Below are 19,261 nucleotides of genomic sequence, written 5' to 3' on the forward strand. Positions count from 1 at the left end.
TGCACGTACCCTTTCGGATCCCTACAGTTGTATCTTTGGGATAAATACCCTGTAGTGCAATTGCTGGATCATATGGTAGCTCTATTTTCAACTTTTTGAGGAACCTCCATACTGTTTTCCAGAGTGGCTGCACCAGCTTGCATTCTCACCAACACTGTAGGAGGGTTCCCCTTTCTCCACATCCCCACCAACATCTGTCATTTCCTGACTTGTTAATTTTAGCCATTCTGACTGGTGTGAGGTGGTATCTCATTGAGGTTTTGATTTGGATTTCCCTGATGCCGAGCGATATTGAGCACTTTTTCATGTGTCTGTTGGCCATTTGGATGTCTTCTTTGGAAAAATGTCTGTTCATGTCTTCTGCCCATTTCTTGATTGGATTCTTTGTTCTTTGGGTGTTCAGTTTGATGAGTTCTTTATACATTTTGGATACTAGCCCTTTATCTGATATGTCTTTTGCAAATATCTTCTCCCATTCTGTCCGTTGTCTTTTGGTTTTGTTGGCTGTTTCCTTTGCTTTGCAAAAGCTTTTTATCTTGATGAAGTCCCAATAGTTCATTTTTGCCCTCGCTTCCCTTGCATTTGGCGGTGTTTCTAGGAAGAAGTTGCTGCGGCGGAGGTCGAAGAGGTTGCTGCCTGTGTTCTCCTTTAGGATTTTGATGGACTCTTGTCTCACATTGAGGTCTTTCAACCATTTGGAGTCTATTTTTGTGTGTGCTGTAAGGAAATGGTCCAGTTTCATTCTTCTGCATGTGGCTGTCCAGTTTTTCCAACACCATTTGTTGAAGAGACTGTCTTTTTTCCATTGGACATTCTTTCCTGCTTTGTCAAAGATGAGTTGACCATAGAGTTGAGGGTCCATTTCTCGGCTCTCTATTCTGTTCCATTGATCTATGTGCCTGTTTTTGTGCCAGTACCATACTGTCTTGATGATGACAGCTTTGTAATAGAGCTGGAAGTCCGGAATTGTGATGCCACCAGCTTTGCTTTTCTTTTTCAACACTCCTCTGGCTATGCAGGGTCTTTTCTGGTTCCATACAAATTTTAGGATGATTTGTTCCATTTCTTTGAAAAAAGGGGATGGTATTTTGATGGGGATTCCATTGAATGTGTAGATTGCTCTAGGTAGCATTGACATCTTCACAATATTTGTTCTTCCAATCCATGATCATGGAATTGGTTTTTCCATTTCTTTGTGCCTTTCTCAATTTCTTTCATGAGTATTTTATAGTTTTCTGATTACAGATCCTTTGCCTCTTTGGTTAGATTTATGCCTAGGTATCTTATGGTTTTGGGTGCAATTGTAAATGGGATTGACTCCTTAATTTCTCTTTCTTCTGTCTTGTTGTTGGTATATAGGAATGCCACCGATTTCTGTGCATTGATTTTCTATCCTGCCACTTTACTGAATTCCTGTATGAGTTCTAGCAGTTTTGGGGTGGAGTCTTTGGGGTTTTCCACATAAAGTATCATATCATCTGCAAAGAGTGAGAGTTTGACTTCTTCTTTGCCGATTGGGATGCCTTTGATTTCTTTTTGTTGTCTGATTGCTGTGGCTAGGACTTCCAATACTATGTTGAATAGCAGGGGTGATAGTGGACATCCCTGCCGTGTTCCTGACCTTAGGGGGAAAGCTCTCAGTTTTTCCCCATTGAGAATGATATTCGCTGTAGGTTTTTCATAGATGGCTTTTATGATATTGAGGTATGGACCCTCTATGCCTATACTCTGAAGAGTTTTGATCAAGAAAGGATGCTGTACTTTGCCAAATGCTTTTTCTGCATCTATTGAGAGGATCATAGGATTCTTGTTCTTTCTTTTGTTAACATATTGTATCACGTTGATTGATTTGCGGATGTTGAACCAACCTTGCAGCCCAGGGATAAATCCCACTTGGTCGTGGTGAATCATCCTTTTAATGTACTGTTGGATCCTATTGGCTAGTATTTTGGTGAGAATTTTGGCATCCATGTTCATCAGGGATATTGGTCTGTAATTCTCCTTTTTGATGGGGTCTTTGTCTGGTTTGGGGATCAAGGTAATGCTGGCCTCATAAAATGAGTTTGGAAGTTTTCCTTCCATTTCTATTTTTTGGAACAGTTTCAGATGAATAGGTATTAATTCTTCTTGAAATGTTTGGTAAAATTCCCCTGGGAAGCCATCTGGCCCTGGGCTTTTGTTTTTTGGGAGATTTTTGATGACTGCTTCAATTTCCTTAGTGGTTATAGGTCTGTTCAGGTTTTCTATTTCTTCCTGCTTCAGTTTTGGTAGTTGATACATCTCTAGGAATGCATCCATTTCTTCCAGGTTATCTAATTTGCTGGCATAGAGTTGCTCATAATATGTTCTTATAATTGTTTGTATTTCTTTGCTGTTGGTTGTGATCTCTCCTCTTTCATTCATGATTTTGTTGATTTGGGTCCTTTCTCTTTTCTCTTTGATAAGTCTGGCCAGGGGTTTATCAATCTTGTTAATTCTTTCAAAGAACCAGCTCCTCGTTTCGTTGATCTGTTCTACTGTTCTTTTAGTTTCTATTTCATTGATTTCTGCTCTGATCTTTATGATTTCTCTTCTCCTGCTGGGTTTAGGCTTTATTTGCTGTTCTTTCTCCAGCTCCTTTAGGTGTAGGGTTAGGTTGTGTACTTGAGACCTTTCTTGTTTCTTGAGAAAGGCTTGTATTGCTATATACTTTCCTCTTAGGACTGCCTTTGCTGCATCCCAAAGATTTTGAATAGTTGTGTTTTCATTTTCATTGGTTTCCATGAATTTTTTTAATTCTTCCTTAATTTTCTGGATGACCCATTCATTCTTCAGTAGGATGCTCTTTAGCCTCCATGTATTTGAGTTCTTTCCGACTTTCCTCTTGTGATTGAGTTCTAGTTTCAAAGCATTGTGGTCTGAAAATGCCACTTTATTTATTTTTTTTTTAAGATTTTATTTATTCATCAGAGAGAGAGAGACAGAGAGAGCACAAGCAAGGAGAGAGGCAGAGGGAGAGGAAGAAGCAGACTCCCCACCCAGCTGGAAGCCTGATGCGGGGCTCAATCCCAGGACCCTGGGATCATGACCTGAGCCAAAGGCAGACACTTAACCATCTGAGCCACCCAGGCGCCCCCCACTTTATTTTTTTTAAGATTTATTTATTTTGGGAGAGAGAGAGAGCACTCACACACATGAGCAGAAGGAGCAGAGGGAGAGAGGATCCCGAGCAGACTCCTCACTGAGCGCAGAGCCCAATGTGGGACTCGATCCCATGACCCTGACCTGAGCCAAAACCAATAGTCAGACACTCAGCCGACTGCACCACCCAGGCACTCTGGCCACTTTTTAATTGCATCTCTTCTTTTGGTTTCTCTGTTCTTTTTTTTTTTAAGATTTTATTTATTCAATTAATTGACAGAGAGAGAGACAGTAAGAGAGAGAACACAAGCAGGACAAGTGGGAGAGGGAAAAGCAGGCTTCCCGCTGAGTAGGGAGCCCGATGCGGGGCTCAATCCCAGGACCCTGGGGTCATGACCTGAGCCGAAGGCAGACGCTTAACCAACTAAGTCACCCAGGTGCCCCTGGTTTCTCTTTTCTTCTGGCTGAAGTACATCCTTTAGTAATTCTTTCAGGGAGAGTCTGTGAGTGGTACACTCCCTTCATTTTTTTGTCTGAAAACAGTTTTGTCTTTGCCAATAGCTTCTCTGGGTATAGAATTTTAGGTTAAAGGATTCTTTCTTTCCTTCGTTCCTTTCTTTCTTTCCTCCAACATTTTAAAGATACTGTCCTATTGTCCTGTGGCTGATAAGAAGTCAGATCTCAGCCCAGTTGTCACTACTTCATAGATGAGTGACTTTATCCTTAGGAAGCTTTAAAATGTTCTCTTTCCCTTTGATGTTCTAATGCTTCACTTTGATGTGTCTCTTAGTATTGCTTTGTTTTATAATCATGTTCAGCACCCCAGTGCGTGCTTTCTTCTGTTCTGAAATATTCTCAGCCATTATTTCTTCGGATTATCTCTTCTCCACTGGCTTCTCTCCTCTTTCTTCTGAGACTCTAAGACAAATGCTGGGACCTATCAGTCTATTATCCACAAATCTTCCTTCTTTTTCATGTATTTCATCACTCCATCTGTGCTGTGCTCTGGATGAATTCTTTGAGACTATCTTCCAATGCACAGATTCACACTTTGATTCTGAACAGACAATATTAGACTAGATTTTATCCCATGTATTGAGATTTTTAACTTCAACTGTTTTATTTCCAATAATTCCAATTGTTTTCATTTTGTACCCAGGTATATCCATTCTTGATTCATTTCCACTCATTCACTGTATCATAATTTATTATCACTTTTATAGATGCTATTCATTATTTTCTTCAGATATTAAATATATTTAAGTCATTTTGAAAGTATACCATTATTTGCATCTCATCAGCAATAAAACCAGCTCTCATTTGTTGATGTTTTCAGCTTTTTTTTTTTTTTTTAAGATTTTTTATTTATTCATTTGAGAGAGAGAGCATGTGAGAGCATGAGCAGGGGAAGGGAGAAGCAGGCTCCCTGCTGATCAGGGAGTCTGATGTGGGGCTTTATCCCAGGACCCCAGGATCATGACCTGAACTGAAGGCACACTTAACCAACTGAGCCACCCAGGCGTCCCTCAGCTGTCTTTCTTAATGTCAATTTTCCCTGGGTGTTTTGGAACTTTCCATCCATTTTTCTCTATCCTCAGTGCAAGGCACCCTGGTCCAGTTCCCATCAGAACTGGTTGCATACACTTTATGCAACCTTGTGGCCTGTCTAATCACATGATAATAGCTGACCCATCACAGCAGCCTGTCACTCATCTTCCTGCTTCTGGCCTTGCCTTCCATCCATTACATTCTCCTTACTCTAGCCAGTGATCATTCTACAGTATAAATCACATCATGATATTCCCCTTTCAGGAGCTCTCCTCTGGCTCATAGAAGAAAATCTAAGTTCCTAAACACAGTCCATACATGATTTAACTTTTCCTTACCTCTCCAGCATGATCTCTCAACCTTACTTACACTCACACATATACACATGCAGACACACATTCCACATTCAAGCTCTTATAAACTTCTTTCAGTTCTCTCATACCATCTATCTTTGGATCACCGTCACTAGACTAAAATAATCCATGTCCGGGCGCCTGGGTGGCTCAGTCATTAGGCTGCTTCTCCCTCTCCCACTCCCCCTGCTTGTGTTCCCTCTCTCGCTCTCTGTCAAATAAATAAATTAAATCTTCTAAAAAATTAAAATAAAATAAAATAATTCATGTCCATAAGAAGAAAATAAGTGAGAGAACAGGAATAAGAATACCTAATATGTACTGAATGTTTTCTGTAGCCAAGTAACAAGAGATGAGCTTATTCCTTACATTAGCCCCATCCCTGGACAAAGTCTGGTACATATCAAGCCCTGACTGAACAAGGCTTTATCTTTTATGGATAGATAATAGCCCTTTTTGTCACACTGATTGCTTTTTTTTGCCTCAAATTCTACTTTTTCATATTAATATGCCAACTGTGCTACCTTTTTGTATTTGATTGCTATAACTTTTTCTCAACACTTTTTTTTTAAATATACTGAGTTACTTTCTTTAATAAAATACATATACATTGATTGATTAGTGGGGGGTGGAGGGATGACTCAAACTGAGAATCTTTGCTATTTAATAGTATAATATCATTCATTTATATTTATTATACATCACATGTACTCAGACTTACTTCTATTTTATGTTTATTTTCTATCTTTTTCTATACATTAATGTTTTCTTTATCTTCCTTTATTTTGGAATGTTTTCATTCTACCAGTGATTTTATATACATGGAATACATTTTCATCAAAATATGTCCAGCTTTTTAGTTTCCCTTCACTGATTTTGTCTGATACTGAGTGAGTCATTTTGATCTGCAGAGTAAATCTTCAATCAGCTTAAGAACATCAATTACCCACATGTTTAATTCCTGCTCACTATCCTCCATATTCATTATAATTTTGCCCATCATTTTAGAGTTGTGTTTTCCTCTGAATTATGTGAAAGCCTCTTAAGCTTGCTCTCAATATTACTAACTGGGTTTTCCACCAAGTAGACTCTGCTCTTTACTGCTTCTAAAACCATTTAAAATTCTTTTTGGTCATTTTTAGTTTTCTTATGTTCTTTCCTTAATTTAACCAGCAACTTTTTCATCTCATTCTGCTGTCCTATTTTATCTTTTGTCTTTTCTTTCATACAGTTTATTTTTTCTGGAAGTTTGCTGAAAATACAAATTTAATAGATAAATAAATTTTACTTGGCTTTCTGTAGTAAATCCTTCTTAAAATTTGGTCATTTCCCTACCTTCTAAATGCTAGGTCATGCTTTTTTAGATGCAGAATCTTTTCTTTCCCTGACCTGTGAGGGTTTTTTTTTCCTACTTCTTCTTTATATCCAGACTTGAAAAAGAAGAAATCTGCTCAGGCTTGTTATTCATGTCCAGTAGTGGATAGACTCCTCTTGGCTACTCTCACAGCATACACAGAGAGAGCATAAACTGGAGAGCTGGTTATCTTAAGACATCAATTAAATAATCCAGAAGCCTACAGGGAACAAGGAAGATGCTGGGACAAGAGTCGCTGCCTGCAAGGGAGTTTCACCTCTGTATAATTTCTTCTTTGTGTCTGGTAAAGCTTCTAAAGCTGTGGGACCAATTTTCTCATGTCTGGTTTTCAATTTGGCCTGGCCATCACCCCAAGTACATGATGTGATTGTCCAACTTCCTAGCTGGTGTATGGCTTCTTCCTGCCACCCTACTCACTGGTTTTCTATTTCGGAGAGCCACATTTGAGCTTGCCCTTGGGCTCTTCAGGATTGATTTCAAATGCTGTTGACCCAAAACAACAAAAGTGGTTCCATGTGGAAAGACTCCTGACTATTCCAGGGCTCACACTCACCTCTAAAGAGTACAAGACCCTCCCAGAATCTCCAATTTCATATATCCCCATGTTACATTGCTGTCTAAGGAAGGTGAGCTGGATTTCAACTCTCAATATCATCTACGTTATAGTCCTAACTGCCCCGTATATTATTTCTTAAAATATTCAAAGTGTGTGTTGTGTTCTTGACATCTTTCTCTAGTTTTCAGTTCTGAAGCAGTATTTCAGATAGGATATAATATTGGAAAAAAGGAGTTAGATCCTTGTGTTCAATTATCATCTTACTCAGAAATCCTACCCAATCTAAGTCTGATTTTTACTAAAAAAGGAAATAATTTTCTTTACAGAGATTCACCTAGCTCGAAATCCTATTTGGAGTTGGGGATCCACATATCACTCCCTCAAAAAATTTGCTCTAACAATTTAGTTAACTTCTCCTTGCCTTGCAAATATGATTTCTAGCCAAGTGAACTTCAGTAAAGAAAACTGCTTCCTTTCTTAATAAAAAACCAAGATTGGATGGGTGCTGACAACTTCCTTGTACCACACACACACACACCCCTCTCCACAGCACAGCTATGTGCCCCTGCTCCCTCCCATACCTATCTCAAAATTTGGGCAGAAAAAAATGTTATTGCTTTTTTTCCAAATACCATCAAGGACTTCCAATTAGATTCAACAACTATATACTGAGAGCTTGACAGGTTCATAGCACTCTGCTAAGCACTAACACTTGGCCTTCCAGGCTTTTCCACCAGCCCACCAGGGACAGAGATATATGAGACACAGACTCTGTGCTCCCACAGAATCCTGTGCATATCACTAAAATAATACCTGTGAAAAAAATAAATAAATAAATAAATAAATAAAATAATACCTGTGACACATACTAAAATCCTCTGTTTTTTTCCTCCCACTAGACCAGAAGCCTTTAGAAAACAGACCACCACTCAGTCATCATTGCATCCCCAGCACCTATTACACTTCCTGGTACAAAGGAGGTTTTACAAAACATGTTAGTCAAAAAAAACAGAAACCAGTTCTAGCTCCTGCCCTTGAGGAGAGAGAGCTAGCCTGGCTTAGCTGTAAATTAGTGCTCCCATTGTGAACACCTTTCCATCTCGGGGAACCCAGCACACACACAGATGCTTTGGGATCTATCTTCCCGACGGGATGCACACCACAGGCAGCGTTCTGGCAAACGCTCTCCCAGGACGATGTGGAGTTGTAGCTCAGCAGAATGAGCCAGCTCTAGTTTTCCTTCCAAACTCCTTCTGAGCCATACCCCCACAAGACAGAAAGGCAGGTGGGGGTATGGCCTAGGTGACCTTGAGACTAGGATACCACTCTGACTCCCACAATCCCCCGGCTGACATAAACACCTGGTCTCTTGGCCTGGCGACCAGAACACAGCCCCAGGATTCCGGCTGGTCTGTTCCCCCCAGCACACCCAGACCAGACTGGTCAGACTGGTATTTCTGGGTCCCTGCCACTAGAGGTGTGGCCTCCAACAGTGCAGAGCCCCACCTGAGAATGATCCGAAGATACTCCATGCCCTCTGCCTCCTCACACTTGATGGACAGGAGCAAGTTCCCCAAACTGCTGCCAGTACAGTAAAAGTTTAGGTGATCCTAGAAACAGAAATCAGGTATTAACAGGGAGGAGGGGACCTTCCAGACATGGCCCCCCAAATCACCTCCTTCACCAGGAGCAAGAAGCCCCGTAGCAAGGAGGAGGAAAGACAAGGATGCTACTGCTGTGGTTGCTGCTGCTGAGGAGGGAGGAAGGAGGATGAAGGGGAAGGAGCAAGGTCACAGGAATAGATTCCAATGGCCCAGGCGTTGGGATGTGCCAGGCAATGGACTAAGGACTTAACACACACTGACTCCTTTAATCCTGACCACAACTTTATGGGGGAGATGATATCATTATCCCCATTTCACAGATAGATAAACCAGTGTCCAGGGAGATTACGAAACTGCCGAGGGTCACACAACCAGTAAGTGACCGATCCAGCATTCAAGCCCACCTTGAACGCTGATGCTCAAGTTCTTCTCCAAGGACCCCACACATCCACTTCCTTGCTCCCTGGGAGCAGCCCTGGCTGATTCAGACCATTTGCAGGAATAAAGCTGGGAGGCACCCTGGCTCCTCCACGCATGGGGAGCTAGGAGGTCTTCTGGAGAGCGGGCCTCCCTCAGGCTCAGGGAGCCCACTCCAGACCTGCCATATCAGCGTGGGGCCCTGGAATCTGCATTTGAACAATGCAGATGAGACTCTGCAAAACTGCCTTGGGCTGGAGACTTCTGGAACCTGCCCTCGGGACTTCCAAACCAGGCAAGTCTGAAGAGCAGAATATATTTAAAGAAATGTGACTTTGCCACTTGTAAACAATCAGAGGCTCATCTCATCTGGTACAAGTGCCCTGGGGACCTGCTGGAGTGAGGACAGGAGAGATTTGACTACTTAGATGGAGACAAAGACTTCCAAGGCGTGAGAACACATTTTCTCCTTCACCCTTCTTCACCCCCCAACACTACCCATCCCATCACCTCCGAGAACATCTGCTGGGAGTGGTGCCCCCAAGGACCCACCACACTGAGCCTTCCTGACTTCTGCACACCCTGTCCCCCCGCCCAGGAGCAGAGCTAGTTGCACTTCCCCAGCCAGGACAGCAGGACGGAGGCAGGCCCAGGAAGGAGGAGAGACGGAGACAGGGATGCTGGAGGAGGCCGGGCCAGGTGCATTTCCCTGCCCGGCCCGCAGCTGCTTTCATGCAGGGCCCTCAGCCTCACCTTCCCCAGGAAATGCCTGCGGTAGGCCCTGGCTTCGCCCCTGCACTCAAGCTTATAGCCAAACGTGCTGGGGCTGACACTGTCCTCTTCCTCCTCCTCACAGATGCTGCTGCCAAGGGAGGTCGGCGTCCCCACGTTCTCTGGGTCCTCGATCCAATAGCCCCCAAACTGGGGCAGGACAATCAGGGGGTACGGGCCTCCCTTTTCCACAACCTGGAGGCAGAGAGAAGGTCTTGCACTTCGGCCAGCCCTGGCTCTACAGGGGGAGGGCAGGGGAGGGGTGCCAGTGGTGGTATCCCCCGCCTCTGAACTGCTCCAAGGTGGAGACCCCTGTAGTTGAGGCCAAATACGGTAACACAAACCCCAAATTTAAGCCCAACAACATCTCCCAGCTTCACTGACCCTGGAGCACCAGAGTTGCAAGGCTTCGATCAGCACCCCGTCTGGAAACGGCAAAACTGAGGCCACAAAGGTAAAAGCCCAGGCCTGAGGCTCTCGCTCACGTGGGGTGGGGCAAGGGCCCTCAGCACCACCAGCTGCCCCAGCCCACCCCAGAGATGAGACCCAGGGCAGGCTGCGGTGAGGCTAGGGGGCTCCTACCTCATCAATGCTGGGGTACGGGATATAGTCATCCTGCAAGACAAACCAGATAAGGCTGCCGTTAGACCGAGCAGTGCCCGTGAAGTTTGAGGGTTGTTTTTCCATTCTCCCAGGTCGGGGGGTGGGAGTGCCTGGCAGGCTGTGCTCGAGCTTTGAGAGAGCAAAGAGAACACCAGATGAAGAACAGCAGAGAGGCAGCTGGGATCTGGCTTCCCTTGAGTGCTTCCCCAAACTGACAGAACCTGAACGCAGTACACAAAGGCTCTGAATTTCACGCCTTGCATGACGTCAGCTCACCCCATAGGAAGCTTTAACAGGAAGATGACCCCTGATCCCACCCAGCCCTGCCTTCAGGCAAAAGAGCTGACCTCCAAGTGATGAGCCGCACCCCTCGGCCTTGGGAAAAGAAACTGAAGCTGAGAGCTGAGGATCACTGGACCCAAAGCCTGATACCCCGAAATGCCATGTGCGGTTTGTTTGCAGAAGCAGGTACAGAAGAGCTAGGCTGAGCCACAGGCCTTAGGTCTCACCCGAGGCTTCCACCCCAGCCTTCCACGCCAAGGCTGCCCCCTAAAGGCATCAAGTCAGGGCCTTGCTACTGCCCACCGTGCACCAGTGAACACGGGCACAACCACTTAAGGAGCTCTTGGCGAAAGGCAGATGGAAGACCACAGACCCCAGCACGCCGGCCGTCCCCATGCCGGGCCCACCGGGCTGCCACCTCATCCACACAGCCCACCTTGTTCTTCTGGGGGCCCGGCTTCTGCTCTTCAAGCTTGATCCCCTGTGGAAACAAGGAAAAGAGGATCCATGAAAGAGAAAAGGTCATAAAATAGGGGCCAAATGGAGGGTTCCCTTGGGATTCTCCAACACCTGCCTTGTTAGGGTTGGTAATAGCAGCAATAGCGGATGTGTGCCGGGTCCTTACACATCACACACCTTGTCACACTCAGTCCTCACGGCAGCTCCAAGTAAGGCAGGAGGACAGGCAGGGAAGAGCATAGACTCGAGCCAGAGCACCAGGGTTCAAATCCCAATACTGCCACTTACGACCTTGGGCAAGTCCCAAACCTTTGTGGCTCAGTCTTCCCATCTGCAAAACGGGGACGGTGACAGCAGCTACTATTGTGGTAAAGGTTAAATGTGCAGGATGTGCTAAGCCCTAGAAAGGGACTAGTTTTGCTATAGGTCACTATTACCAATATTACCAGGCAGTGTTGTCATCCTGGCACGGAAATCTCTTTGCCAGGCCCTCAGAACCAGCAGGTATGGGGCAAGGGTGGGGACCCACATCTGAATGGTGTCAAAGCCAGCACTCTGGACTGTTGCCACCATAGCTTCTCTCCCTCCTCAGGGTGCAGACCCACAGGTGACAGGCAGGGGGCCTGGGGCTCATTTGCTTCTGGGAAGCTGTGCCTTGTCCAGTGGTCCTATGGTCAAGATCGGACTTAATTGTTTTTTTTTCAAGAGGGGAGCACACGCTCTGGTAAGCGCCATGAATTGTGCAAGACTGTTGAATCTCAGATCTGTACCTCTGAAACAAATAATGCAATATATGTTAAGAAAAAAAAAAAGAAGAAGAAGGTAGCGGGAGGGGAAGAATGAAGCGGGGGAAATCGGAGGGGTAGACAAACCATGAGAGACGATGGACTCTGAAAAACAAACAGGGTTCTAGAGGGGAGGGGGGTGGGAGGATGGGTTAGCCTGGTGGTGGGTATTGAGGAGGGCACATTCTGCATGGAGCACTGGGTGTTGTGCACAAACAATGAATCATGGAACACTTCATCTAAAACTAATGATGTATGGGGATTAACATAAGAATAAAATAAATAAATAAATAAATGAGGGGAGCACACGACTGAATAAATTAGACTGCTTGAATAAATTAATAAGGGTATGAAATGGTGGGACAACTAGGAGAGAAGACCATCCTAATCATAACATGGGGATTTTAAGCTTCCTCAGCACCTTGCCACCGTTGTCTCCTATGAAGCCCCCAGCACCTTTATACCAAGGGGAAACTGAGGTACAAGGAGCAGGCTGCTTCTGATGTTGCACAGCTAGCGAGTAGCAGGGCCTGGATTTGAAGCTGGGCTGTCCAAGTGCACGATCATATCCCACAGGCGCTTGAGCCCAGGGCTCCTGCTCAGTCGGATTTAGACTTCGGCTTCTCTGGACTTCGCGGGGTTGAGTCACCCTGCAGCATTGCTCAGGAGGGCGTGGGAGGACCCCTCCCACTGGACAGGTACTCCTCTCCCCACACAGGGAGAAAACCACCTGGGTGGCCCGGCAGACCCTGTCCAGGGAAGCAAACTGGGCAGATGGGGAGGGGGGTGATGTCAGGAGTTTGTTTTGTTTGTCCTGCATGAGTCACCCCTACCTGGGAACAGCACCTGGGCAGGAGAGCAAACCTCTTCCCTCCCCCTTCCCTCTCTGACAGAGCCACCACCCAGCTCTGTGTCTGCCTTTGCAATAGGCATTATCATTATCTCCCCTTTTCCCTACCATGAAGAAATAGAGGATCAGAGAGGTAGAGAGACTTGACCAAGGACACTCAGCTAGACAGTGTCAGGGTTAAGACTTTGAACCCAGGACCAAACGGACCCAAATCTTGTATACTTAGTCTATATCATAGGGATTGTGCCCTTCTTCCAATTCCTCCACTCTCGGGGGAGGGGGAAGCCCCGGATCTGAGTTTCAGCTCCCCACGACTCACAGAGTACCCTGGGCACTTGACGGCTCTGAGACCCAGTCTCCACAGCCACAGCCTGAGAAGAGGTGGCACCCACACACAAGGACAGGATCTGGCCACACCACACCACCTGCTTCACTCCCAGTATTTCCCCGTATGTGAGTTGTGTACATACAGAGGAGCTGGAAACTGTGGGCCTCTCAGAGGCTGGGGTCCAGCGGGGCACAAGGCAGGGACCTAAACCCCGGGAAGTTTGATTTCAGCCCCTGGCAGTCTCAACGGAGATGGAATAGGCAGACCCTTGGATGTCTGCTGCCACGAACATACAGAGGGAGCATAGGAACCAGACTCCCGCCCTCAAGAGGGTCCCAATCTGGTTGAAAAGTCAAGCCCAGCAATCTAGTAACAGAAACAATGGAGGCCAGTCAAGTGAGGCTGAATTATGTGCTCAGAGAGCGCTCTGTGGGGGAGGCAGGGGTCTCCCGCAGGGGGCGAGGGACCGGTGGGTTGTGGGAACAAATGAAGGGAAGGCAGGGTGAGCCGCAAATCCCCTGCCAGCTTCCCCATGGGCTCGGGGTGAGAATCCCCGCTTTACTCCAGGCAGCTGAGCTCGTAATTACACACTACCTCCCGCCACTCGCTGTCAAAGCGTGTGCCAATCCTCTTTCCACAGCTTGACTGAGGTCCCTAAATGTATACAGAATTAGTCTGCGGTCCACACAGAAGGGGACAATGATGATAATAGAGCTGCTTCCTGTGGGCTTTACCAGGAAGAAAGGAACTAACACTCGTCAATGTCTGAGCTGAGAAAAGTGCTTAAAATACATGAGCTAGGGGCGCCTGGGTGGCTCAGTCTGTTAAGCGTCCAACTCTTGATTTTGGCTCAGGTCATGATCTCAGGGTCGTGGGATTGAGCACCGCATTGGGCTCCTTGCTTAGCGCAGAGTCCGCTTGGGATATTCTCTCTCCCCCTCCCTCTGCCCCTCCCTCTACTTCTACTCATGCTCTCTAAATAAATAAAACCTTTACAAAAAAATACATGTGTTATTATCAACATCTTCTTCCCATCCTTCCCACCTGTATCAGTTAAAACTTCTGGACACCCCCCGCCCCGTTATTCCCCAGGGCAGCAGTTCTTACCTGTGAGCCCTGGCCCCTCGGTGAGGGGTGATTAGAAAGGCCCCTAAATCCATTCCGAACACTGATTTTTCTGCAGTGTCTAGCAAGTATTTACATATACTATCTCATTTCATCCCAACAACTGTGTATGCGGGTATTTTAATTATTATTTATAAGGGCTGTGGCATGATTTGTAATAATAAATATTTTGGTCTTCACCCCATTCCTGGCACAGAACTCCAAAAACCTGTTGAATTTCCTAAGTGATGAGAGCAATGGGAACATTTGGGAGCATCTTTTGTTACAATACTCCGTCTTCTGTCCTTAGTTCTGAAACAGCTCCAGAGCTATAAAGGTGAAAGCCCTAACGTTATTCATATGTTTGTGAATGAGGTGTCTTTGGGGACACCCCTAAGGACGGAGCTGGGTGCCAGGGGAACCATTAGAGGGTTGGAACATTCAGTCCCAGCTCTCCAACCTCCCGGGAGGGGAGAGGGGCTGCGGGGTGAATCAATCCTGCCGACGCAGTGAAGCCTCCATAAAAAACCAAACAATGGGCTCAGGGAGCTTCCAGTTGGTGAGCACATGGCAGTACAGGGAGAGTGATACATCCAGAGGAGGCCAGCCCCACAGCACCTGGCCCCCTACAACTCTTCCATCTGGCTGTTCCTGAATTATATCCCTTTATAATAAACTGATAATCCAGGAAGTAAGTGATTCTGGGCTCTGTGAGCCATGCTAGCAAATTAATCGAACCTGAGCAGGGGGCCAAGGGAACCTCAAATCTACGGCCTGCTGGTGATGATGGCATCTGAAGTGGGGGAGAGGCGGTCTTGTGAGGCAGAGCCCTTGCCCTGTGGGATCAGACATGCTCTCTGGGCAGACAGGGTCAGAGTGGAGTTGACTGTAGGACACCCAGCTGGTGTCACAGAATTGCTTGGTGGGGGAGAAACCACCACACATTTGGTGTCGGAGGAAGGTGAAAATGGTACTGTGAATAGACAAAAAACAGGAGCCAGAGGCTCAGAAAAGGGAAAGAACTTGTGCTAATGAGCGTCAGGTGCGGCTTTGACCCCCAGTGGGTCTCTCCCCCTCAGCTCTGCCTCCCACACACAAGATGACCTCCACTACGAAAGGGCTTCCTTTTTCAGACTTTCTTTCCCACCCATTCCAGGAACAATGGACCCTTTCAAGCCCTCCCCACATCTGTGGGGTTATGGTATCCCCATCTGCTCTGCTGGAGGACTTCTGCTTTCTATCTACTCCCCTTCTTCAGGCAGGAGCCTTCCCAGAATCCTCGGTGCCACTCACCACAAAAACGACCCGAGGTAGTCCCAGCCAGCAGACTGGGAGTTCTCTCTTCTCTGCCCCTCCCTCCAAGGCTCCCAAGTTCTGCCTGGTGGTGTTGCCCCCACGGTCACTGCAGCATGCCCCCCACCCAGGGCTCAGCCTCCCCACCGAAGCCGTTCGGGGATGCTCACCTGCATTTTCTCCAGCATCTCGAAGAACTCCGCCGACTGAAAGACATAAAGAGGACGCGTCAGCCAGGAGGTCTGCTGAGAAAGTCTCCTCACCAACTGTCTGTAAGCCTAGTCCAGTGCTTCCCCAGAGACAAGAGTCATTTGGATCAAGAGAGAAGGTCATTTGATTTTGCCTTTGCAGGGCTGGAGGGCCAGAACACCCCCTACAACAAAAGAAAAAATGACACGCGTCCAGGCTGGCAAATGTCCCTGGGGAGAGCAGGCACTCAGTCTCCATCAAGAGAGAGGAGCCTGTGAGGCCCTGGGGAAAAGCCAAGTTCCCTAAGACACCTGTCAGCCCCGGGATTCAGCCTGCAGGAGGAGTCCTGTTTGGGATGCTCTCAGCCCAACGGTGGGGCCAAGGTACCCAACACAAGTAGTCTTCCGCCTTTTGTGGCAACACGGCCCTTGGGTCTGCCATCTCACTTAGAACTCCAACATATAAAGCCAGTGAAAGCACAGCCCCCCTGGGGGCTTGAACTCCTAACATGCCTGCCCCGGCCCCTTGGCCCCAAAATCTCTTTGGGGCCCTAAGAGCTTGTGAGCAAAGCCTGGAAACCATTGAACTGGAGTCTCCAGGGACCTGGAGAGATGATTCTAAAAATCTCGAACTATGTAAGTCCAAACGTTTAACCTGCTCTGGTGCCCCCCTTGTAAATTCCAGGTAAAGGCAAAAAGCAGAAAAAGGAAGTGGAACAGAGGGGTGAGGGGCTAGAGGCTCTACCCTAACAAACACGCACAGAGACCTCTCAGCACTTTCCCCATGTCCCCGTCCATAAAAATAGGCTACACTTTCTTGTCCTCACGTCACTGCCCACATCTGGGCCCTGGCAAGCCATGGGTTAATGAGCACCCAGCACACAGTCCCCGGATGAATAGGAAAGAAAGAAAGCTGTGATGATGAAAAACAAGGAGGTCCTTGTCACTTCTTCCTGCATAGCAAAAGCATGCCTCCCTCCCTCTGCAGGCAGCAATGGGCCAGAGTTACCTGGAGCCCCCTGCCCACAGAGTTCCCAGAGAGAACCACCATGGGAAGGACCTTTGTGGAGTCACCAGGCTTAAAATGAGCTCCCCCCAGGCCACAGCTGGCCCATCAGAGGTAACAGTCTCCGATCCCCAGCGGTTCAGGTTCCAGGGTCTGGAAACCCCCCGTGTGAACATACAGCATGGAGGACGAGCTTCAGGCACCCACATCGAGCACCCTTGCCCAGAAGCAGCCGTGAAACACACAGCTCCCGAACCTATCCTTCCCACTGGCTCTGTGCACTCTTACCAACTCCATTCTCCAGGAGACCAAGATTCCTAGACGGAAAGAATTTACACAAATCAATAAGGCTAGAAAGATGAGCAGGAAGAGGACAAAAGGGCAGAAACAATCAACAATTACACATGCAGACGTCTGACCCGGTGATTCCTCTTTTAGGGATCTGTGCTATAAACACGCTTCCGGGTGAGCACAAGGATGGATGTTCCCTGCAGCACTGTTTGGTTACAATGAGCTATGTTCCAATAGTATGAACAACTGGGTGCCAATAAATTAAAGAGCTTGGATGAAATGGACAATTTCTAGCAATACACAAACTACCAAAACGGACTCTAAGAAATGGAAAATCTAAAAAGATCTATAATAAATAAAAAAACTGAATTAGTAATCAAGAAGCTACACAAGGAAAAGCCCAGGTCCAGATGGCTTCAGCTGTGAATTCTGCCATTAAAGAAGAATTAATACTAATTCTTCAGAAACTCTTAATATAGGAGAGGGGACACTTCTCAACTTATTCTACGAGGCTAGTATTACCCCAACAACAAAACCAAAGACATCACAAGACAATTACAGACCAATATAGCTTATGAATATAGATACAAAAATTCTCAAAAAGACTAGCAAGCCAAATCCAACAACGTAAAAAAAAAAAAAAGAATTATACATCATGACCTGGTGGGATTACAGTAAAGTTGGTTTATCCAAAAATCAATGCCTATAATACACCAGAGGAACAGAATAAAAACAAAAACCATATTATCAATTCAACAGTCATAAAGAAAGCATTTGACAAAATTCCAAACACTTTCTTGATTAAAAATTAGAAAAAAAAATAATAAACTAGATAGAAGGGAAGTTCCTCAACATGATAAAGGGCAGTTACAAAAAAACAACAGGTAATAATATTCTTATTAATGGAAAACCAGATACTTTGTCCATAAAATAAGGAATAAAACTAACCACCGTCATCATTTCTATTTATCACTGTGCTGGATGTTCTAGCCAGAACAGTTAGGCAAAAGAAAAAGAAAAAGAAAAACTATATAATCGACATCCAAACTGGAAAGTAAGAAGTGAAACTATCTCTATTCACAGATGACATGATCTTGTATATAGAAAATACTAAGGGGGTGCCTGGCTGGCTCAGTGACACTTGATTTGGCTCAGGTCGTGATCTCAGGGTCAGGAGATCAAGCTCTACATGGGGCTCCACACTCAGCGCAGAGTCTGTTTGAGATTCTCCACCCCCACCTCTGCCCCTCCCCCCACTGGCGCTCTCTAAATTAGAGAGCTCTCTAATTTATTTTTTTAAAGATTTATTTTATTTATTTATTTATTTATTTATTTATTTATTTATTTATGAGACACAGCGAGAGAGGGAACACAAGCTGGGAGAGTGGGAGAGGGAGAAGCAGGCTTCCCGCAGAGCAGGGAGCCCAATGCGGGGCTCGATCCCAGGACCCTGAGATCATGACCTGAGCCAAAGGCAGACGCTTAACGACTGAGCCACCCAGGCGCCCCTAAATTATTTATTTTTTTAAAAAAGAAAATACTAAGGAATTCACTAAAAAAACTATTAAAACTAATATAATAAATGGGTTCAGTAAGGAGGCAAGACACAAGATCAATATACAAAAATAAATTGTATTGCTATATATTATCTATGGACAATTAAAATAAAATTAAGAAAACAATTCCAATTACAATACCATCATCAAAGAGAATAAAATACTTAGAAATTTAACAAAAGAAATTAAAACTTATACTCTGAAAAGCACAAAACAATGATGAAAGAAATTTTAAAAGCTCTGAATAAATGGAAATAAATCCCATGATCACAATTAGAAGGTCAGTATGATTAAGATAACTATACCCTCCAAACTGATCTACAGATTCAATGCAATCTCTATCAAAATCCTAGCTGAATCCTTTGTAGAAATTAAAAGGTGATCCTAAAATTGACATGGAAACTCAAGGGGCCCAGAATAACCAAAGAACAAAGTTGGAGGACACACGCTTCCCAATTTCAAAACTCACTACAAAGCAAAAAGTTTTTAATCAAGATAATGTGGCACCGACAGAAGGATAGACCTACAGATCAATGGAATAAAAATTCAATGGGGTCTTTTCAACAAATTGTGCTGGGAAAACTGGATAGCCACGTGCAAAAGAATGAGGCTGGACCCTTTTGCCACACAATATACAAAAATTAACTGAAAATTAATCAACAACCTAAGTGTAAGAGCTAAAATTACAAAATTCTTAGAAGAAAACATAGGAGCAGGGCGCCTGGGTGGCTTAGTCATTAAGGGTCTGCCTTTGGCCTGGGTCATGATTCCA

General features: G+C 45.5%; 1 protein-coding gene across 2 annotated transcripts in view; it reads right to left on the reverse strand.

Moving 5' to 3' along the window:
* Positions 1-19,261, reverse strand: part of RAP1GAP2 (RAP1 GTPase activating protein 2) — a 228,474-nt gene that overhangs the window by 47,366 nt on the left and 161,847 nt on the right. For both annotated transcript variants that reach the window (XM_035027528.1, XM_035027529.1), the window contains 5 exons: positions 15,619-15,654; positions 11,066-11,110; positions 10,327-10,359; positions 9,727-9,939; positions 8,459-8,562 (listed from right to left, as the gene is read on the reverse strand). In XM_035027528.1, the coding sequence (XP_034883419.1) occupies positions 8,459-8,562; positions 9,727-9,939; positions 10,327-10,359; positions 11,066-11,110; positions 15,619-15,654 (431 nt within the window). The remainder of the gene's footprint in view (positions 1-8,458; positions 8,563-9,726; positions 9,940-10,326; positions 10,360-11,065; positions 11,111-15,618; positions 15,655-19,261) is intronic.

Source organism: Mirounga leonina, unplaced genomic scaffold, assembly GCF_011800145.1.
Source record: "Mirounga leonina isolate KUSES-001 unplaced genomic scaffold, KU_Mleo_1.0 Mir_200, whole genome shotgun sequence".
NCBI classification, from domain to species: domain Eukaryota; kingdom Metazoa; phylum Chordata; class Mammalia; order Carnivora; family Phocidae; genus Mirounga; species Mirounga leonina.